Source organism: Pristiophorus japonicus, chromosome 2 (genome assembly GCF_044704955.1).
Source record: "Pristiophorus japonicus isolate sPriJap1 chromosome 2, sPriJap1.hap1, whole genome shotgun sequence".
NCBI lineage: Eukaryota > Metazoa > Chordata > Chondrichthyes > Pristiophoridae > Pristiophorus > Pristiophorus japonicus.
In genome coordinates this window covers 279,569,833-279,589,703 of record NC_091978.1, presented here as the reverse complement: position 1 = coordinate 279,589,703, position 19,871 = coordinate 279,569,833, and the positions used below count along the sequence as shown (strand labels likewise).

The 19,871-nt window shown below is 43.1% G+C and overlaps 1 protein-coding gene across 11 annotated transcripts in view; it reads left to right on the top strand.

The window, feature by feature from the left end:
* The window catches only part of arfip1 (ADP-ribosylation factor interacting protein 1 (arfaptin 1)), a 271,399-nt gene that overhangs the window by 190,618 nt on the left and 60,910 nt on the right, over nucleotides 1–19,871 (top strand). For all 11 annotated transcript variants that reach the window (XR_011590530.1, XM_070871433.1, XM_070871435.1 and 8 more), the window contains one exon: nucleotides 18,077–18,185. Coding sequence is in view for 10 of the 11 variants with exons in the window: in XM_070871433.1 (XP_070727534.1) it covers nucleotides 18,077–18,185 (109 nt within the window). In the remaining variant the exon portion in view is untranslated. The remainder of the gene's footprint in view (nucleotides 1–18,076; nucleotides 18,186–19,871) is intronic.

Below are 19,871 nucleotides of genomic sequence, written 5' to 3'. Positions count from 1 at the left end.
TCTCTCTCCCCCCCCCCCCCCCCCCCCCCCCCCCCGCAGTCTCGGTCTCTCTCTCCCCCCCCCCCCCCCCCCCCCCCGCAGTCTCGGTCTCTCTTCCCCCCCCCCCCCCCCCCCCCCCGCAGTCTCGGTCTCTCTTCCCCCCCCCCCCCCCCCCCCCCCCCGCAGTCTCGGTCTCTCTTCTCCCCCCGCAGTCTCGGTCTCTCTCTCTCTCTCTCTCTCTCTCTTTCCCCCCCCCCCCCCCCCCCCCAGCCGTCTCGGTCTCTCTCTCTCTCTCTCTCTCTCTCTCTCTCTCTCTCTCTCTCTCTCTCTCTCTCTCTTCCCCCCCCCCCCCCCCCCAGCCGTCTCGGTCTCTCTCTCTCCCCGCACCCCCCCCCCCCCCCCCCGCCTTGAAGCATTGCAATCTGCGTGGTGAAGATACTCCCATAGTGCTGTTCGAGGGGGAGTTCCTGGATTTTGATCCAGCGACTATGAAGGAACGGCGATATATTTCCAAGTCAGGATGGTGTGTGACTTATGGTGAATGTGGTGCCAATTAAGCGGGCTAATTGTCCTGGATGGTGTCGAATTTCTTGAGTGTTGTTGGAGCTGCACTCATCCAGTTAAGTGGAGAGAATTCCATCACACTCCTGACCTGTACCTTGTAGATGGTGGAAAGGTTTTGGGGAGTTGGGAGATGAGACACTAACCGCAGAATACCCAGCCTCTGACCTCTTGTAGGTCCAGTTGCGTTTCTGGTCAATGGTGGGGTGGCCTTGTGATGTTGATATTGGGGGATTCGGCGATGGTAATGCCATTGTATGTCATGGGGCGGTGGTTAAACGTTCTCTTGTTAGAGATGGTCATTGCCTGGCACTTGTTGGCACGAATGTTACTTGCCGCTCATCACCCCAAGCTTGAATGTCGTCCAGGTCTTGCTGCTTACAGGCATGGACTGCTTCATTATCTGAGGAATGGAACTGAACACTGCAATCATCAACGAACATCCCCACTTCTGATCTTATGATGGATGGAAGGTCATTGATAAAGCAGTTGAAGATGGTTGGGCCTAGGACACTGCCCTGAGGAACTCCTACAGCAATGTCCTGGGGCTGAGATAATTGACCTCCAACAACCACAACTATCTTCCTTTGTGCTACCAAGACTCCAGCCAGTGGAGAGTCTTCCCCCTCGATTCCCATTGATTACAGTTTTATTAGGGCTCCTTGATGCCATACTCGGTCAAATGCTACCTTGATGTCAAGGGCAGTCACTCTCAACTCATCTCTGGAATTCAGCTCTTTTGTCCATGTTTGGATCAAGGCTGTAATGAGGTCTGGAGCCGAGAGGTCCTGTGATCTGCACTTAATTTGATACCATTTGGTTATATCAGTAATTTGACTCTCAACTCCCATTTAAACTGCACTTTGGCTGAACCAGTGCAAGCAGGATAATATTGGATTACAAGCACCCTCCTATATTTACATTAACCTAGAGTCATTGAATAGGTATATTAATATAAAACCCTCTCATCCTGTGTTAAAACAGAATGTAAGGGAATACACAAGATGAACAAAAGTAATGCCCAATGCATGTTTAAGCTCACATAACGGGAATTTATAATAGAAAGAAAGAGAAAAATGAAGCACAATAAGGCCCGTTGCATAGCCTCACATCAGGCTCTCCTTACAGTATGATTGGAATACAATGCCAATTAAATAGGTTTTTTATGTAAGATCAATTTAATTTTGTTTAGTCATACAGGTAAAACCCACACATTTACCTTCTTGCCTTATCCCAGCAAGCTCCCCGCTGGAGTGGAACGAAACTATAGAACCAACGGGAACCTGTTCAACCTTCGTTACCTCCAGGTCAGATCCAAGACCGTCCCATCCTCTGTCGTCGAGCTACAGTATGCGGACGACGCTTGAGTCTGCGCACATTCAAAGGCTGAACTCCAAGACATCGTCAGCATCTTCACTGAGGCGTACAATAGCATGGGCCTTACACTAAACATCTGTAAGTCAAAGGTCCTCCACCAACCTGACCCCGCCACACAGCACTGCCCCCCCCCCAGTCATCAAGATCCAATATATTCAATGATCCAGCCACCACAGCTCTCTGGGGCCGAGAATTCCATAGATTTACAACCCTCAGAGAAGAAATTTCTCCTCATCTGAGTTTTAAATGGCGGCCCCTTATTCTGAGACTATGTCCCCTAGTTTTTAGTTTCCTCTATGAGTGGAAATATCCTCCCTGCATCCATCTTGTTGAGCCCCCTCATTATCTTATGTTTCGATCAGATCACCTCTCAGTCTTCTGAACTCCAATGAGTATAGGCTCAACCTAAAATCAGTCATACTGGCAAGTGACTGGCTCACTCTTGACCTAAACAGCCTTAGTTTCATCTTTCACGCTTAATTCCTGTCTTACCTTCTCTCCATCATAAGGTCAGAAGTGGGAATGTTCACTGATGATTGCACGGTGTTCAGTTCCATTTGCAACTCCTCAGATAACGAAGCAGCCTATGCCCGCATGCAGCAAGACCTGGACGGCATTCAGGTTTGGGCTGATAAATGACAAGTAACATTTGCGCCACACAAGTGTGAGAGACAATGGGCCTGAAATTCCGCTAGAGGTCTTCCCGTGGGCAAACTAAAGAAAGAAGGTAAAAAACTGCGCACTTACCTGTTGCTACTGCGCCCGCTCGAACTTCCAAGCCTGAGGCCTTCACTCCCACGCATCGGAGTTCATGCATGTTGGGAAGTGTGCAGGGCTAGAGCTATAGTCACATGGCTCTGAGCAGCCAATCAAGGTACAGTTTTTTCTCATTTATAATAATGGGAACTCCATAAGTTGGAGTTCCCATTATTATGGATGAAAAAACCGCCCCCCCCCCCCCAAACACACACAAAATCAATAAAAAATAGAAAAATACACGACATGTTTAAGAATCATTTAAATTAAAGTTCTTATAAAAAAATAATATTTTCCCGACTTTTTTTTTAAAAGATGCCTTAAAATAAACTTACCGTAGTGGGGAGGGTTTTTAAACAATAAAGTATGTTTTCATATGTGGTTATTTTAATTTAATTTCAATGTTTTTATGTATTTTATATAGCCTACTTTTACAGACTCAAGATTTTAAAGGACATTTGCAGGGCAAGATATTCCTAAATATCCGAAATCTTGCCCTGCAAGTGTCCTCGCTCCCAATATGCGCAAGATCTGTCGAGCCAGAAACTTAACAAATCGGAAAAGCTGGTTTTTAGCGCATGCGCATTGTGCGCTGAAACCTGGCTTTTCCGATGCCTTCTCGGGTCCGAAGGAACTTCGTACGGACCCCCAGGACATCGGAATTTCAGGGCCATTGACCATCTCCAACAAGAGAGCGTCTAACCACCGCTCCTTGACATTCAATGGCATTACTGTTGTCAAATCCCCCAACATCAACCTCCTGAGGATCACCATTGACCAGAAACTTAACTGGATCAGCAACATAAATACTGTGGCTACAAGAACAGACTAGAGGCTGGATGTTCTGCGGCAAGTGTCTCGCCTCCTGAATCCCCAAAGCCTTTCCATCTAAAAGGCACAAGTCAGAAGTGTGATGGAATACTCTTCACTTGCCTGAATGAGTGCAGCTCCAACACTCAAGAAGCTCTACACCACCCAGGACAAAGCAACTGGCTTGATTGGCACCCCATCCACCACCTTAAACATTCACTTCCTTCACCACCGCTGCACTGTGGCTGCAATGTATAGGATTTACAAGATGTGCGGCAACATCTCGTCAAGGCTACTTCAGCAGCACCTCCCAAACCCGTGACCTCTGCCACCTAGAAGGACATGGGCAGCAGGCGCATGGGAGCACCATCACCTCCAAGTTCCCCTCCCATATCACACCATCCTGACTTGGAAATATATCACCATTCCTGGAACTCCCTACCTAACGGCACTGAAGGGAGTACCTTCACCACGCGGACTGCAGCCGTCAAGAAGCTGTCTCACCACCACGTTTTAGAGCAATTAGGGATGGGCAATAAATGCTGGTCTTGCCAGAGATGTCCACATCCCATGAATGAATGAATTTTTAAAAAGATTGAGCTTCAACCAATGAAATTGAACAATGCAAATGTAACTAATTTGTATGCAGGAAGGAATATAGATCAGGATGAATGAAACTTACTGCATTATAGAGTAGCTCTACACTGCAGGATATCCAACAGTAAGCGTTACACAAGTGCTAGCATCATCTTGGGTCATAGGCTGTCCATATGAAGCAAAATATTTATTCAATCTGTGTCTGATGTAATACAGATGTTATCTGCACTTCAATATAACAAGGCTAATATGTCCCACCATAAAAAAGATTTTTCAATGGGGAACATTTTTGGGCAATATGCTTAGATGTGTAATTGTTCTCCAGTGTGATAGAAAAATTGCTTTATATCACTTGCTGCTAGCCTGTTGGTGGTCATAAAGTCAGGTCTCCGTGTGTAGGAAGCTGATATGCTTAAAAAGAGCTGCCTTTCCAACACTGTCCATTATGAAGACATTACATTTTCACACTATGGAGTTGATTGCTACTTTAACTTTGTTTAAATTTTCAGAGCTGCAGCACTGATGACATATAGCAGGAAAGTGACTGAGTAGCTCTCCTTGCAGTAATGCCGTTTGATGTCCTCCTTGGTTCTGGGTACTAACCTGAGAGTTCTAAAATATTTTTAAAATTTGCTGCTGCTTGGAGCTGGACAATTTTGCTCATAGTACTGGAGTGAGAAAAACAATGTTCAGCCACCCCTGTTATGAGGGCTACCTGTTAAAAGGTCTTCACTCAGAGGTAGCATCATCACCTGAGTCAGAATGTTGTGAGTTCAAGAGACTTGAGCACACAATCTAGGCTAACACTTTAGTGAAGTACTGAGGGAGTGCTGCACTGTCAGAGGTGCTGTCTTTTAGATGAAACATTAAACCTCTCAGTGGATGTAAAAAATAAGACACTTACCAAAGAAGAGTAGGGGAGATTTCCCAATGTCCTGACCAACATTTATCCCTCGGCCAATACCACCAAAACAGATTACCTGATCATTAATCTCATTGGTGTTTGTGGGGCCTTGCTGTGTGGAAAATTGGCTGGCGCGGTAGCTACACTTTACTGCAAAAGCATTTCATTATCTGTGAAGCACTTTGGGATGTCCTGAGTTTGTGAAAATCTCTATATAAATGCAAGTTTGTTGCTAAGTTAAAGGAGCATATGTGACCAAATGTGATTTCCCCACCCTCCCCTCAATGGATAAGAGAATACTTTAAAAGAAAATTGTATGTTAGAACATAAGAATTAGGAGCAGGAGTAGGCCATTCCGGCCCTTCAAGCCTGCTCCGCCATTCCATAAGGTCATGGCTGATCTTCTACCTCAACTCTACTTTCCCCATATCCCTTACTTCCCTTAATATTCCAAAATCTATCGATCTCTGTCTTGAATATACTCAACGACTGAGCATCCACAGCCCTCTGGGGTAGAGAATTCCAAAGATTCACCACCCTCAGTGAAGAAATCTCTCCTCATCTCAGTCCTAAATGGCCGACCCCTTATTCTGGGACTGTGAGCCCTGGTTCTAGACTCCCCAGCCAGGGGATATATCCTCCGTGCACCTACCCTGTAAGAATTTTGTATGTTTCAATGACATCACCTCTCATTCTTCTAAACTCTAGAGAATATAGGCCTAGTCTACTCGATCTCTCCTCGGAAGACAATCCCCCCATCCCAGGAATCAGTCTGGTGAACCTTCGTTGCACTCCCTCTATGGCAAGTGTATCCTTCCTTGGGTAAGGAGACCAAAACTGTACACAATACTCCAGACGTGGTCTCTCCAGGGCCCTATATAATTGCAATAAGACATCTTGGGGCCGAAATTCACCCCCGCCCGAAACGGGTCACACGTTCCGCTTCTGAAGTGATTTCTCCGCCGCATTGGATGAGGTGGCCTCTTTCGCGAAATTCAGTTCTTTGTCGTTTTTTTTTAAGCGGACCGAAAGTCGGTCATAATGGGGACGGAAGTACTCGAGAGGGGCGGAAGTGAAGGTGGGACAAAGTCTCCGCCACTGTCAAGTCAGCAGTGGAATGGTGATGACGTCATTACCACGTCTGGCCCCTTCAATTAAAGGGGAGAGAAGCAACGATTCTTTAGGTTTGGTCCATTGGGCCATCAGGGAGGGTTTTGGCCGGGCCAGCGGTCTGGCACCCAATAGGCGGTGCCAGGCTGCCTGTTGGTGACCCGGTCGTACCTGAGGGCACAATTGTCCGGCCGACCTGGAATGGCAGCCGCGGCAGTGGGCCCTCACCTTTAATGGGCACCATGCAGCCAAGTCAAAGTACACCAACAGAATAAGCTGTCGGGGACACCGCTCGGCAGATCAAGGATTTTTACAGCTGAAGGTGCGGTGGATCGGCGGTTCGCGTTTTGATCGCACTTAGGTTGGCAGTGGCGGGGCGGAAGTGGGGACCGCCAGAAAAATTCCCGAGCTGAATTTCGCTAGCGGCGGCTATTGGAGCACAAGTTGGCAGCCATTCAACTCCATCGCTTGGCCACCGCTTTTCGGCAGTAAGCAGCCTTTTTGGGGAGCTGAATTTCGGCCCCCTTTCCTTTTGTACTTAAATCCTCTTGTAATAAAGGCCAACATACCATTTGTTTTCTTAATTGCTTGCTGTACCTGCAAGTTAACTTTCAGTGATTCATGTACAAGGGCTCCCAGGTCCCTCCGAACATCAACATTTCCCAATCTCTCACCATTTAAAAAATACTCTTGTTTTTCTATTTTTCCTACCAAAGTAGATAACTTCACATTTCTCCACATTATACTCCATTTGCCATGTTCTTGCCCACTCAGCCTGTCTAAATCTCCTTGACATCTCTTTGCATCCTCCTCACAACTTACATTCTCACCTAGCTTTGTATCATCAGCAAACTTGGATATATTTGGTCCCCTCATCCAAATCATTGATATAGATTGTGAATAGCTGAGGCCCAAGCACTGATCCTTGCGGTACCCCACAAGTTACAGTCTGCCAACCCGAAAATGACCCGTTTATTCCTACTTTCTGTTTTCTGTCCGTTAACCAATCCTCAATCCATACCAGTATATTACCCCCAATCCCATGAGCCCTAATTTTGTTTAATAACCTCTTGTGTGGCACCCTTATCGAATGCCTTCTAAAAATCCAAATACACCATTGGTTCTCCCTTATCTATTCTGCTAGTGACAACCTCAAAAAACTCAACAGATTTGTCAAACATGATTTCCCTTTCATAAATCCGTGTTTGACTGCCCAATCCTATTATTTTCTAGGTGCCCTGTTACCACATCCTTAAAAATAAATTTTAGCATATAGGAGCAGGGAGGTCTTACTGCAGTTGTACAGGGCCTTGGTGAGGCCTCACCTGGAATATTGTGTTCAGTTTTGATCTCCTAATCTGAGGAAGGATGTTCTTGCTATTGAGAGTGCAGCGAAGGTTCACCAGACTGATTCCAGGGATGGCTGGATTGTCATATGAGGAGAGACTGGATCAACTGGGCCTTTATACATTGGAGTTTAGAAAGATGAGAGGGGATCTCATAGAAACATAAGATTCTGATGAGACGGGACAGGTTAGATGCGGGTAGAATGTTCCCGATGTTGGGGAGGTCCAGAACCAGGGGACACAGTTTTAGGATAAGGCGTAGGCCATTTAGGACTGAGATGAAGAGAAACGTCTTCACTCAGAGAGTTGTTAATCTGTGGAATTCCCTGCCGCAGAGAGTTGTTAATGCCAGTTCATTGGATATATTCAAGAGGGAGTTAGATATGGCCCTTAAGGCTAAGGAGATCGAGGGGTATGGAGAGAAAGCAGGAAAGGGGTACTGAGGGAATGATCAGCCATGATCTTACTGAATGGTGGTGCAGGCTCGAAGGGCTGAATGGCCTATTCCTGCACCTATTTTCTATGTTTCCCTACTACTGATGTCAGGCTAACTTGTCTGTAGTTCCCTGCTTTCTCTCTCCCTCCTTTCTTAAATAGCAGGGTTCCAATTCGCGGAAACCTTTCTAGAATTTATGGAATTTTGGAAGATGACAAACTACTATCCCTATAGTCACCTCTTTCAAAACCCTAGGATGTAGGCCATCGGGGGTCCAGAGGATTTATCGGCTTTCAGTCCCATTAATTACTCCAGTACTGTTTTTTAACTAATACTAATTTCTTTCAGTTCCTCTTCTTGCTGGACCCTTGGTTCTCCACTATTTCCAGGAGGTTTTTTGCATCGTCTTCTGTGAAGACAGACACAAAGTATTTGTTTGATTTCTCTGCCATTTCCTTATTCCCCATTATAATTTCTCCTGTCTCAGCCTGTAAGGGACCCACATTTACTTTTGCTAATCTTTTCCTTTTTGCATACCTATGGAAACTTTCACAGTCTGTTTTTATATCTCTCGCTAGATTACTCTCATTTTATTTTCCTTTTCTTTATCAATTTCTTGGTCCTCCTTTGCTGAATTCTAAAATCCTCCCAATCCTCAGGCTTACTGCTCTTTTTGGCAACATTATAAGCCTCTTCCTTTGATCGAATACTATCTTTAATTTCTCTTGTTAGCCACAGTTGGATCACATTTCCTGTGGAGTTTTTGTGCCATAAAGGAATGTATATTTGTTGTAAATTATCTATTAATTCTTTAAATGTTAGCCATTGTTCGTCTACCGTCATGCCTTTTAATGTAGTTTCCCAATCTACCCAAGTAGTTTGCTTTGTTTAGATTTAAGACCCTAGTTTCGGATTTATCTAAAACACTTTCAAACTTAATATAACATTCTATCATATTATGGTCACTCTTCCCTAAAGGCCCTTTTATTAAAAGGCTATTAATTAACCCTTTCTCATTGCACAATACTAGATCTAAAATAGCTTGCTCCCTAGTTGGTTCCTCAACATACTGATCTAGAAAACTATCTTGTACACATTCCATGAATTTGTATTCTGCATTATTACTGGATGTTATACGAAGTATTCTCTTACCCCAAAAAGAGGTTTACATTCACTGTGATGCTGTATTTTTACTTGAGTAGCAAGGATATATGGACTCACTTGGCGCTAAGCATTAAAGCATCCCTGTAAAATTGCAGTGACTCTCAGTTTCCTCTCTCCCCAAGTATAAGTAGGAAACAAAGAAAGCTGAAATGCCTCCCTTCCTAGCATGGTCCCGACTGAAGACATTCCAATTTCAAACTATAGACGTTTACTGCTTTATATCTATTTAAATCTGGAGAAAAGGTGTGATAGTTGACAGTGCAGAACACACCAGCAGATCATTGGTGAGTACTGAGGTTCCTTATCATTAAAACAGCACCAAGTTCACCTGTAGCAATTTATTATTACCAGTGTCAAGTCTGTAACTATCTAACAATCGGTCCAACTATAAAAAAGGATAAATGTGATGACTTCAGCAGATCACTTCAAGAAGCAAATTGAGTACTCGAGCCATTCTTAAGCAGAATCCTCATTTAAGGGCAATTCCTGTCTCACAAAATATTATTTTATAAATTCAGTCCATAACGTAAGCAGATTTCTAGATATTTCGTGGCTTGGATTGGAAATGTTAATTCCGAGTTTGTCCATTTTCTTGCTGTTCTATTTTACATTCTCTTGCCAATTACAGTTGATTTTGGCTGTAAAATGTATTTAGCCACAATTCTGATATTACACTTGTGCACTACTTTATGTATAAAGTATGATGCATGTGATGTGAAGATCTTTTTACATTAATAAATACATATATTAATGGATACTGGTGGACATCAACTTGTGTTGCTAACATGGTTTGAGGTTTGGAGCAATAGTTGTGATGTTGGCTGTTGGCTTGGCCTGCCCCTATTGAAGCTACTATTCGAAATAGGGCAATCTATCTAATTGTAACTGGTTATAAACTGCTGAGGTCATTCACAGGGCAATTGTAGAATCATAAAATTTTGCAGCACAGGAAGTGACCACACAGTCCAGCTATTCACTTAGTCCCATCCCCCTGTCCTTTTCCTGTCGCCTTTCAAATTTGTCAAATGCTGAGCCACTTTTTAAAAGCTTTTGTGGATCCTGCTTCCATTGCTGTTTCTGGTAGGTTATTCCATGTCCTAACAATCTCCTATGTGTAAAATAAAAATTCTTCCAACTTTTTCCCTTCATTCTTTTGATGATCTAATTACTGACTCACCAACCAGTAAACATAGTTCTTCTCTTTTTATCTTATAAAAATAGCTTTGATATCCTTCCTGAAATAGAGTGCCCAAATTACATATACATTTCAGGCTCCAAATTCACATGTTTCAACTGTAGTGTTACGAAAATAATTCATTTTCAATGCAAATACAGAAATACATTTTACAATTTACTTTTTTGTTAGTGCTTGGGTAACGAACCACGTAAATGCAATGCTTTGAGGTAAGGTATAAATCTAGTAAAGGTTAGTTCTTTTAAAATCTAGTATTCATACCTTTTAATGGTGCATGCAGTGCAAAGGATATTTTATAGTGTCTGACCGAGTGAAGGGTCTGCACTCTCACTTGTTTCTCTATTATTGTCATAAAGAAACAAAGGTGGCCATTTATCATATCATAGGCAGTCCCTCGGAATCGAGGAAGACTTGTTTCCTCTCTTAAAATGAGTCCTTAGGTGACTGAACAGTTCAATACGAGAACCACAGTCCCTGTCACAGGTGGGACAGATAGTCGTTGAGGGAAGGGGTGGGTGGGACTGGTTTGCCGCACGGTCTTGCCGTTGCTTGCGCTTCATTTCTGCATGCTCTCAGCGATGAGACTCGAGGTGCTCAGCGCCCTCCCGATGCACTTCCTCCACTTAGGGCGGTCCTTGGCCAGGGACTCCCAGGCGTCGGCGGGGATGTTGCACTTTATCAGGGAGGCTTTGAGGGTGTCCTTGTAATGTTTCCTCTGCCCACCTTTGGCCCGTATGCCGTGAAGGAGTTCCGAGTAGAGCGCTTGCTTTGGGAGTCTCGTGTCTGGCATGCAAGGTTGGGGATGGCATCAAACAGGAAATTAGGGATGCATGCAGCAGTTATCATGGGTGACTTTAATCTACATATAGATTGGGTTAACCAAACTGGTAGCAATGCTGTGGAGGAGGAAGGGATGGTTTTCTAGACCAATATGTTGAGGAACCAACTAGAGAACAGGCCATCCTAGACTGGGTCTTGTGTAATGAGAGACGATTAATTAGCAATCTTGTTATGCGAGGCCCCTTGGGGAAGAGTGATCATAATATGGTAGAATTCTTCATTAAGATGGAGAGTGACACAGTTAATTCAGAGGCTAGGGAACTTAAAGAAAGGTAACTTGGATGGTATGAGACGTGAATTGGCTAGGATAGACTGGCAAATGATACTTAAAGGGTTGACAGTAGATAGGCAATGGCAGATATTTAAAGATCACATGATGAACTACAACAATTGTACATCTCTGTCTGGCGTAAAAATGAAACGGGGAAGGTGGCTCAACCGTGGCTAACAAGGGAAATTAGGGATAGTGTTAAATCCAAGGAAGAGGCATATAAATTGGCCAGAAAAAGCAGCAAACCTGAGGACTGGGAGAAATTTAGAATTCAGCAGAGGAGGGCTAAGGGTTTAATTAGGAGGGGAACAATAGAGTTTGAGAGTAATTGTAAGCTATGTGAAGAGAAAAAGATTAGTGAAGACTAATGTAGGTCTCTTGCAGTCAGGATCAGGTGAATTCATAATGGGGAACAAGGAAATGGCAGACCAATTGAACAAATACTTTGGTTCTGTCTTCACTAAGGAAGACACAAATAACCTCCTGAAAATGCTAGGGGACCGAGGGTCTAGCGAGAAGGAGGAACTGAGGGAAATCCTTATTAGTCAGGAAATGGTGTTGGGAAAATTGATGGGATTGAAGGCCACTAAATCCCCAGGGCCTGATAGTCTCCATCCCAGAATATTTAAGGAAGTGGCCCTAGAAATAATAGATTTCGAACATTCCATGGACTCTGGATCAGTTCCTATGGATTGGAGGGTAGCTAATGTAACCCCACTTTTTAAAAAAGAAGGGAGTGAAAACAGGGAATTATAGACAGCTTAGCCCGACATCGGTAGTGGGGAAAACGCTGGAATCAATTATTAAAGATGTAATAGCAGTACATTTGGAAAGCAGTGACAGGATCGCTCCAAGTCAGCATGGATTTATGAAAGGGAAATCATGCTCGACAAATCTTCTAGAATTTTTTGAGGATGTAACTGGTAGAATGGATAAGGGAGAACCAGTGGATGTGGTTTATTTGGACTTTCAGAAGGCTTTTGACAAGGTCCCACAAGAGATTAATGTGCAAAATTAAGGCACATGGGATTGGGGGTAATGTAGTTACATGGATAGAGAACTGGTTGGCAGACAGGAAGCAAAGAGTGGGAATAAAAGGGTCCTTTTCAAAATAGCAGGCAGTGACTAGTGGGGTACCGCAGGGTTCAGTGCTGGAACCCCAGCCATTTACAATATACATTAATGATTTAGACGAAGGAATTGAATGTAATATCTCCAAGTTTGCAGATGACTAAGTTGGGTGGCAGTGTGAGCTGTGAGGAGGATGCTAAGAGGCTGACTTGGACAGGTTAGGTGAGTGGGCAAATGCATGGCAGATCCAGTATAATGTGGATGAGTGTGAGGTTATTCACTTTGGTGGCAAAAACAGGAAGGCAGATTATTATCTGAATGGTGACAGATAAGTAAAAGGGGAGGTGCAACGAGACCTGGGTGTCATGGTGCATCAGTCAGTGAAAGTAGGCATGCAGGTACAGCAGGCAGTTAAGAAAGCAAATGGCATATTGGCCTTCATAGCGAGAGGATTTGAGTATAGGAGCAGGGGGAGGTCTTGCTGTTGTACAGGGCCTTGGTGAGACCACACCTTGAGTATTATGTGCAGTTTTGGTCTCCTAATCTGAGGAAGGATATTCTTGCTATTGAGGGAATGCAGTGAAGGTTCACCAGACTGATTCCCGGGATGGCAGGACTGACATATGAAGAAAGACTGGATCGACTAGGCTTATATTCACTGGAATTTAGAAGAATGAGAGGGGATCTTATAAAAGCATATAAAATTCTGACGGGATTGGGCAGATTAGATGCAGAATGTTGGGGAAGTCCAGAACCAGGTTTCACAGTCTAAGGATAAGAGGTAAGCCATATAGGACCGAGATGAGGTGAAACTTTTTCACCCAGAGAATTGTGAACCTATGGAATTTTCTACCACAGAAAGTTGTTGAGTTCAGTTCGTTGGATATATTCAAAATGGAGTTAGATGTGGCCCTTATGGCTAAAGGGATCAGGTGGTATGGAGAGAAGGCATGAGTGGGGTACTGAAGTTGCATGATCAGCCATGATATTGAATGGTGGTGCAGGCTCGAAGGGCTGAATGGCCTACTCCTGCACCTATTTTCTATGTTCCAAGCGGACAATTCAGCCCATTGATTGTGTGCCATAGATAACTCTCCGGGTGGAACTATCTACTCTAATCCAATTTCCCTGCCCTTTGTATCCTTTTATATTCTTTTCAAATATTTTTCCAATCCTCTGTAGGGGAAAAAAATCTTCTAACTTCCCCTTTATTCTTCTAGTGATCCTGAGTTCATGCCCTTTTCTACGAATTCACCAATCAGCAGAAATAATCTGCTGATCACAGGAATTATCTCCTCAACATACAAGGGTAAAAATCCATGGTGCATTTTATGTTATATACCATCTTCAGGTTTCACAGCATGTGCAGACTACAGAATCAAGTAATTCAAAGTTGCAGGTATATGTGGCTGAATAATGTAATGGATAAAAAAAATTCTTCAATATTTTTTTCCACTTTTCTCCCTTCTCTTGAGAGTTCTGACTCATGCTTGTGTAGATTACCATCGGTTCTGGGTGTCACCAGATAACTCACCAATGTGACTGCTCCTTCAGCTGTAAATCTAGACAGTGAGTGCCAGTGGGATAGTCAACCATTGGACAACATCTCAACGAACCGATCTGACCTTTTCCACATGCACACTTTCCATCAGTGTTTCAGTACATACTAATCAAGAATTCTGGCTGAGTATTTCTCTTTCTTAACCTAAGAGTACTGGTGCCAGTTAATGCAACCCAACTTCTATCAACTAACTGAGCATAAAGTGGCGATTAAACCTGGCACCATCTGGTTTTTATGACTCTACTACAATTAGTGTGTGCACTTGTGATCATTTTGCAATATATTCTCTGTAAGGTTATTTAAACTTGTATCCTGAAACACTGAATTTCTCGTGTTTTAAAAAAAAAAACATCTGTATTCATGCAAGTCTTGAGGAATATTGTATTATTTGCAAGGTTTCCTGCATTTGTCACAATAAAAATAACGGCGAATAATAGAATAAATTCACTATCCCTGTGCTCCCTTTGAACGTGGTTCAGTGAATCGCCACTAAAGTGTTACCATTGTTTCAGGGACACCCTCAGGGCCTCCAGGATAGGATGTGGCATCCCCAACTACACCTGGGAATCCCTGGCCCAAGACCACCCTAACTGGAGGAAGAGCATCTGGGAGAGCGTTGAGCACCTCGAGTCTCGTCGCCGAGAGCATGCAGAAACCAAATGCAGATAGCAGAAGGAGTGTGCTGAAAATCAGACTACCCATTTACCCTTTCCTTCAACCACTGCCTGTCCCACCTGTGACAGAAACTGTAATTCCCGTATCGGACTGTATAGTCACCTGCAAATTCACTTTTAGAGTAGAAGCAAGTCTTCCTCGATTTCGAGGGACTGCCTGTGATGATGATGTTACCATCTTGTCTGTAGCCCCACTCTCTGTTCAAGCACAGATCATTGACAGGAGAGCAGGGTGACCGAATTTACTCCGATGTCTTTTCTGTTGTCTATTACTAATGCAACTGTGGATCCCAGCTAACACGGCATCCATATTGTAAATTATTTTTGTTCTTTTTATTTATACAAGTGAGTAGATTTTGCAACTCGGGAGTAGCATGTGCTAAATGTGTGTTCCAGGGGCAGGTAGTCTTTGTGTGGATAATCTGTTTGTTTTGAGATAGAATAGTTACAGTATGCATCCCTTTCTTTCCCTTTTGATGATCTTCTGCAAAGAAGTGAGATGAGACAAAGAAGGAGTGACGATAATGCTGGCCCCTTTATTTGTTACTCTCATGATGGCCCATACAGCAGTGCCTGGTCTCCAGTCATCTTGGACCCCCATGCCACTGGACCAAGACCATGCTCAGTTTAGCCCGTGTGGTAGCCGGTGTGCAACGACCACCCCACGTTAAAAGAAATCACGCACAGGCATCTTCCACTCCAATTCTCATGATCTTGGTGCTTTATTTTTGGCCCTGCAAAGTCATTTGGCAATTCCGCCTCTCTGGAAAATTCTCTCAGCCATCCAAAGGGAGATTGAAACATTCAGATTCTAGTAGATTACCTGTGATGGTGTTTGTGGACTGTTTGGGGCTTGTGTTATCTAAACAAGACAGTGGTACACCACCTGTGTCATATAACACATTTCTTAAAGTAATACATCACATGATTGATAGCAGGTAAAATATCATCATCTTAGGTGGTCAGATCTTGCAGATATAATATTCGGAGTACTATTTACTTACAAAACTTATTTGAGAGCCCAATAACAAAACCTCTTATTCTCAGTTACTTACATTATCATGTTTTTGTTCTACTTCCCAAGTGGATTTGCACTGTTAACTTAAGCTGCAAGTACTTCATTTGTTTATCCATCCCCCCCAAAAAAACAGTATCCTTTTTCTGTTATTTGCATTATTACAGAAGATTTCCTCACCAGATTCCCCCAGTGGATTTGTAGTTGTTGTTGAAGTTATCGTCGTTGCAGCATTGTACTAGGGAGGTTTTTCTCGTTATTAGGTCTCCCAATAACCAGCACCTTGACCGTTCACTGTAGCCTGCATCTGGCTGGCTGGCTGCACTATCTGAGTTCAACGTCAACGTATCTCATCAACAGTCCCTATGGCCCTGCCTGAACAATCAGGCTCCTTAGTAACAATAATAAAAAAGCTTCATCCCAAGGAACCCCTTTAACTCAGAATTTTTATTTATTAGCTTGAATAGTGTAAAGTGCTGAAATAAAATAAAATGCCTCTTCTAGCCCCCTCTTTCTCTTTCTCCCCCTCTCTTGCACACAAAAAACAACTTGCATTTATATAGCAACTTTAATATAGCAAAACATCCCAAGAGACTTCACAGGAGAGTGAAGTTGACAAAAATTGACACTGAGCCAAAGAAGGAGACGTTAAAACAAGTGATTAAAAACTTGGTTAAAGAAGTAAGTTTAAAGGAGGAGAGAGAGGTAGAGAGGCGGAGAGGTTTAGGGAGGGAATTCCAGAGCTTCGGGCCTAAGCAGCTGAAGGTGCGGTTGCCAACAGTGGGAGTGCATAAGAGTCCAGAGTTGGGGGAATGCAGAGGAGCGTTGGAGAAGGTTACAGAGATAGGCAAGGATGAGGTCATGGAGGGATTTGAACACAAGGAAGCTCAGTTCAGGGTCAAACGGCGTGTTTGTGAAAAGTCCGGTGCGCGCACGTGCTCTCCTGCACACACACTCGCGCACACGCTCACTCTCACGTGCTCACTCTCACTTCCATTCTTTTTTCCTTTCTCCCCCCCCCCCTCCCCCCCCCCTCGCCCTTTCACCTTACACACACTTTTCCCCATGCATGGTGATGTGGATTGTTGGGGTGCACTCTGAGTAGTTTAGTTCCACAGGAGCTGGGTCAAAACTTACAGCTGCCATGATGTACTTCCATTGCCCATACATAATTTATTCATAGCAGCTAGAAATCTCATTACTCAGGCCCCAGGCAGAAGGGCTGACTTAAGTAAGGAAACTTCATTTGAGTATTCCAAACATTAAATTACTAATTTGATGGGTATATTTTTTGTTGGAATCTGGTCATTTTTCATCCAAGTATTTCTTAGAAGTGTTATTTTTAGATATATACACTGACCTGAGTGAAGAAGGAAAACGGGGATTGAAAACTGATTTTGGTTCATTTTATTGGTTACATATTTCTGCATTTGAAAAAAATCTTCGGATGACTCTGTAGTCCTTTCTCATTGCTGATTGGAAGTTTTCCAAACTATCTAGTCAATAAAATTGTTTTTTGATTAGCTCTTACATCCCACTGATTAATCAATGCAATCATAATGGACAACTACGTTAACAGATAATGGTTATTTGAGCAAATCAAGAATTTTTTGCCCAACAGATAATTTTAAAGCTTTGAGGAAAATGACAGTATAGAAATGCACGAAGATACTAGACTTTTAAAAATGAATCAATGAACTTCATACTCATGCCCTCAGAATGCCTTTGAAGTGTTGTTACTATTATGTAGGCAAACAAACAGCAATGAGATTAATGATCTGTTGCGGGGTGGTTGGTTGATGGATAGATGTTGACCAGGATACCAGGGAAACTTCCCTGCCCTTCAAAATAATACCACAGGAATTTTTAGATCCACTTCTGTTTAGCCTTCTGTTTAGCGTCTCATCCGAAAGGTAGCATATATGACAATGCAGCACTCCCATCAGTACTGCAGTGAAGTACAAACTTAGGAGTGGGACCTGACCTGAACCAAGCTGATGCTTAAATTAGATAAATTACATGAAAGCGTTGCCCCAGTGGTGTATCATTCATGTAAATATATTCCCATTGCAGCCAATGGCAGCAGTAACACAAGTGAAAACTTCAATTGAAATGTTTGTTTCCTCTGTGATGATAAAATGAGCAAATACAAATGAGCACAATGTTTGGAAGGCAATTTTTTCCAAATTATTTGGAGCTGTCTTTTCAGAGTACTCCGATGGTCTCTGTGATGTCATAACTGTCCTAGTGATGTTGCAGCAGAACAGCAGTGCTTCATGTACCAGTGTGAATCAATGCTGTTACAAGGGACATCCCTTTTTAAAACTTCTGTTAACAATACAAATGCCTAAATGTGCTCTCATTTGGGAACTGCGTTTTCATTATCCTTTCTTTTCTCCTATGTCTCAGGATGTGAAGCACATGATGACTGGTGGTCCTACTCTGAAAGAAACCAGAATCGTTTCCAGCAGCTATGGTAGCCCCTCTGAAGCAATAATTGAAGCTGAACCATATAGAGGTAATAGACTTGGTTTTATACTTTTTATTTCTTTTTACAATACAATTTCTTTTTCTGTTTAATGAGGGTTATATATTTAAAATACATGTGTATCTAATGCTTATTTGTTTGGCATATAGATTTAAATAATATTCACAGTTATATTTTATCATGAATCATTCTACCTCCTTCAGGGATTTCCTGCAATGCAGCAGAGTAGTGTATTTCACATGTAGCTTGGTTTATAAGGTGGAATGCAGATAAATGTGAACTTTATCATTCAGATGACTTAAAAAATGCTTAGTACTTGTAATGATTGATAACATGATTGAAGATCCTTCTCTCCATATTGTCTCTGAAGGATGGTTATGGATACTTGTCAGACTTTTCTCTCTCTTCCAATATGTGTGTGCTTTCAAATTGTATAAAGAAAAAGGCAGCTCTGATTTAGAAATGAAAGGTGTAATATGCAGTTTTCTCACCAATAATAGCCATTATCAGGTTGTTCTATGAGCTAGAATCATAGAATGATGCAGAACAAGAAACCATTCTGCCTGTCATGCCTGTCCCAGCTCTTTGAATTAGCTAGCCAATTATTTCCATTTCCCTGCCCTTTTCCCCGTAGCCCTACAACTTTTTCTCCTTCAAGCATTTATCCAGTTCCTTTTTGAAAGTTATTATTGGATCTTCTTCCATCACACTTTCAAGCAGTGCATTCCACATCATAACCACTCGCTGCATAAAAAAAAATTCTCCTCACCTTGCCTCTAGTTCTTTTGCCAATTACCTTAAATCTGTGCCCTCTGGTTACTGACCCTTCTGCCACTGGAAACCGTTTCTAATTGTTTACTCAAATCAAAACCCTTCGTGATTTTGAACACCCCTATCAAATCTCCCCTTAACCATCTCTGCTCCAAGGAGAACAATCCCAGTTTCTCTAGTTTCTCCATGTAACTGCAAGCCTGGTACCATTCAAGTAAATCTCCTCTGCACCCTCTCTCAGGCCTTGACATCCTTCCTAAAGTGTGGTGCCCAGAAGTAGACACAATACTCTATATGTGGCCTGGATTTTCGGCGACTTTGCGAACGAGTGTTTGCCACGATTTGACCCTGTGTGGCAAAAACCCGGTCGGCAGGATTCTCTTGCACATCTTTGCGGCGGCGCTTCCGCGTATCGCCGAGGAGAGGTGTGCCGATGTTAACCGATGTGCGTTACCATCATACTTCGGCACACTCCCAACCTGTACGTTGCGCCCAGAATACCGACAGGGTCAAACCTGTCAGTACAGCCCTGCCAACAGCGGTAAGTATGAAGACCAGCAAAAAGATGAATTAAAGTTTTTATTTTAAAATTATTTTTCAGCGACTTAGTAGGTAAGGATTTTTTGAATGTCTTGTGAATGTTTTTTGCAACTTTTTTTTTGTTTTTCCCCCTCCCAAGGCACCTCTCGCAGCGCTACGGGCCCCGGACTACAAGTTGCTGAAACTTGAGGTTTGTGCGCGAATCCTCGTGCATCACCGACTTTGCCAATGCGTAAAGGCCAAAAGTTAGGCCTAAAAACGTAGCCCAATGAAAATGGTAACTTTGGCGTAAAGCTACTGTTTTCGCCGAAAACCGAAAATCTAGCCCTATATCTCTGTTTGTAAAGCCAAGGATCCCATATGCTTTTTTTAAACATCCTTCTCAACATGACCATCCACTTTCTC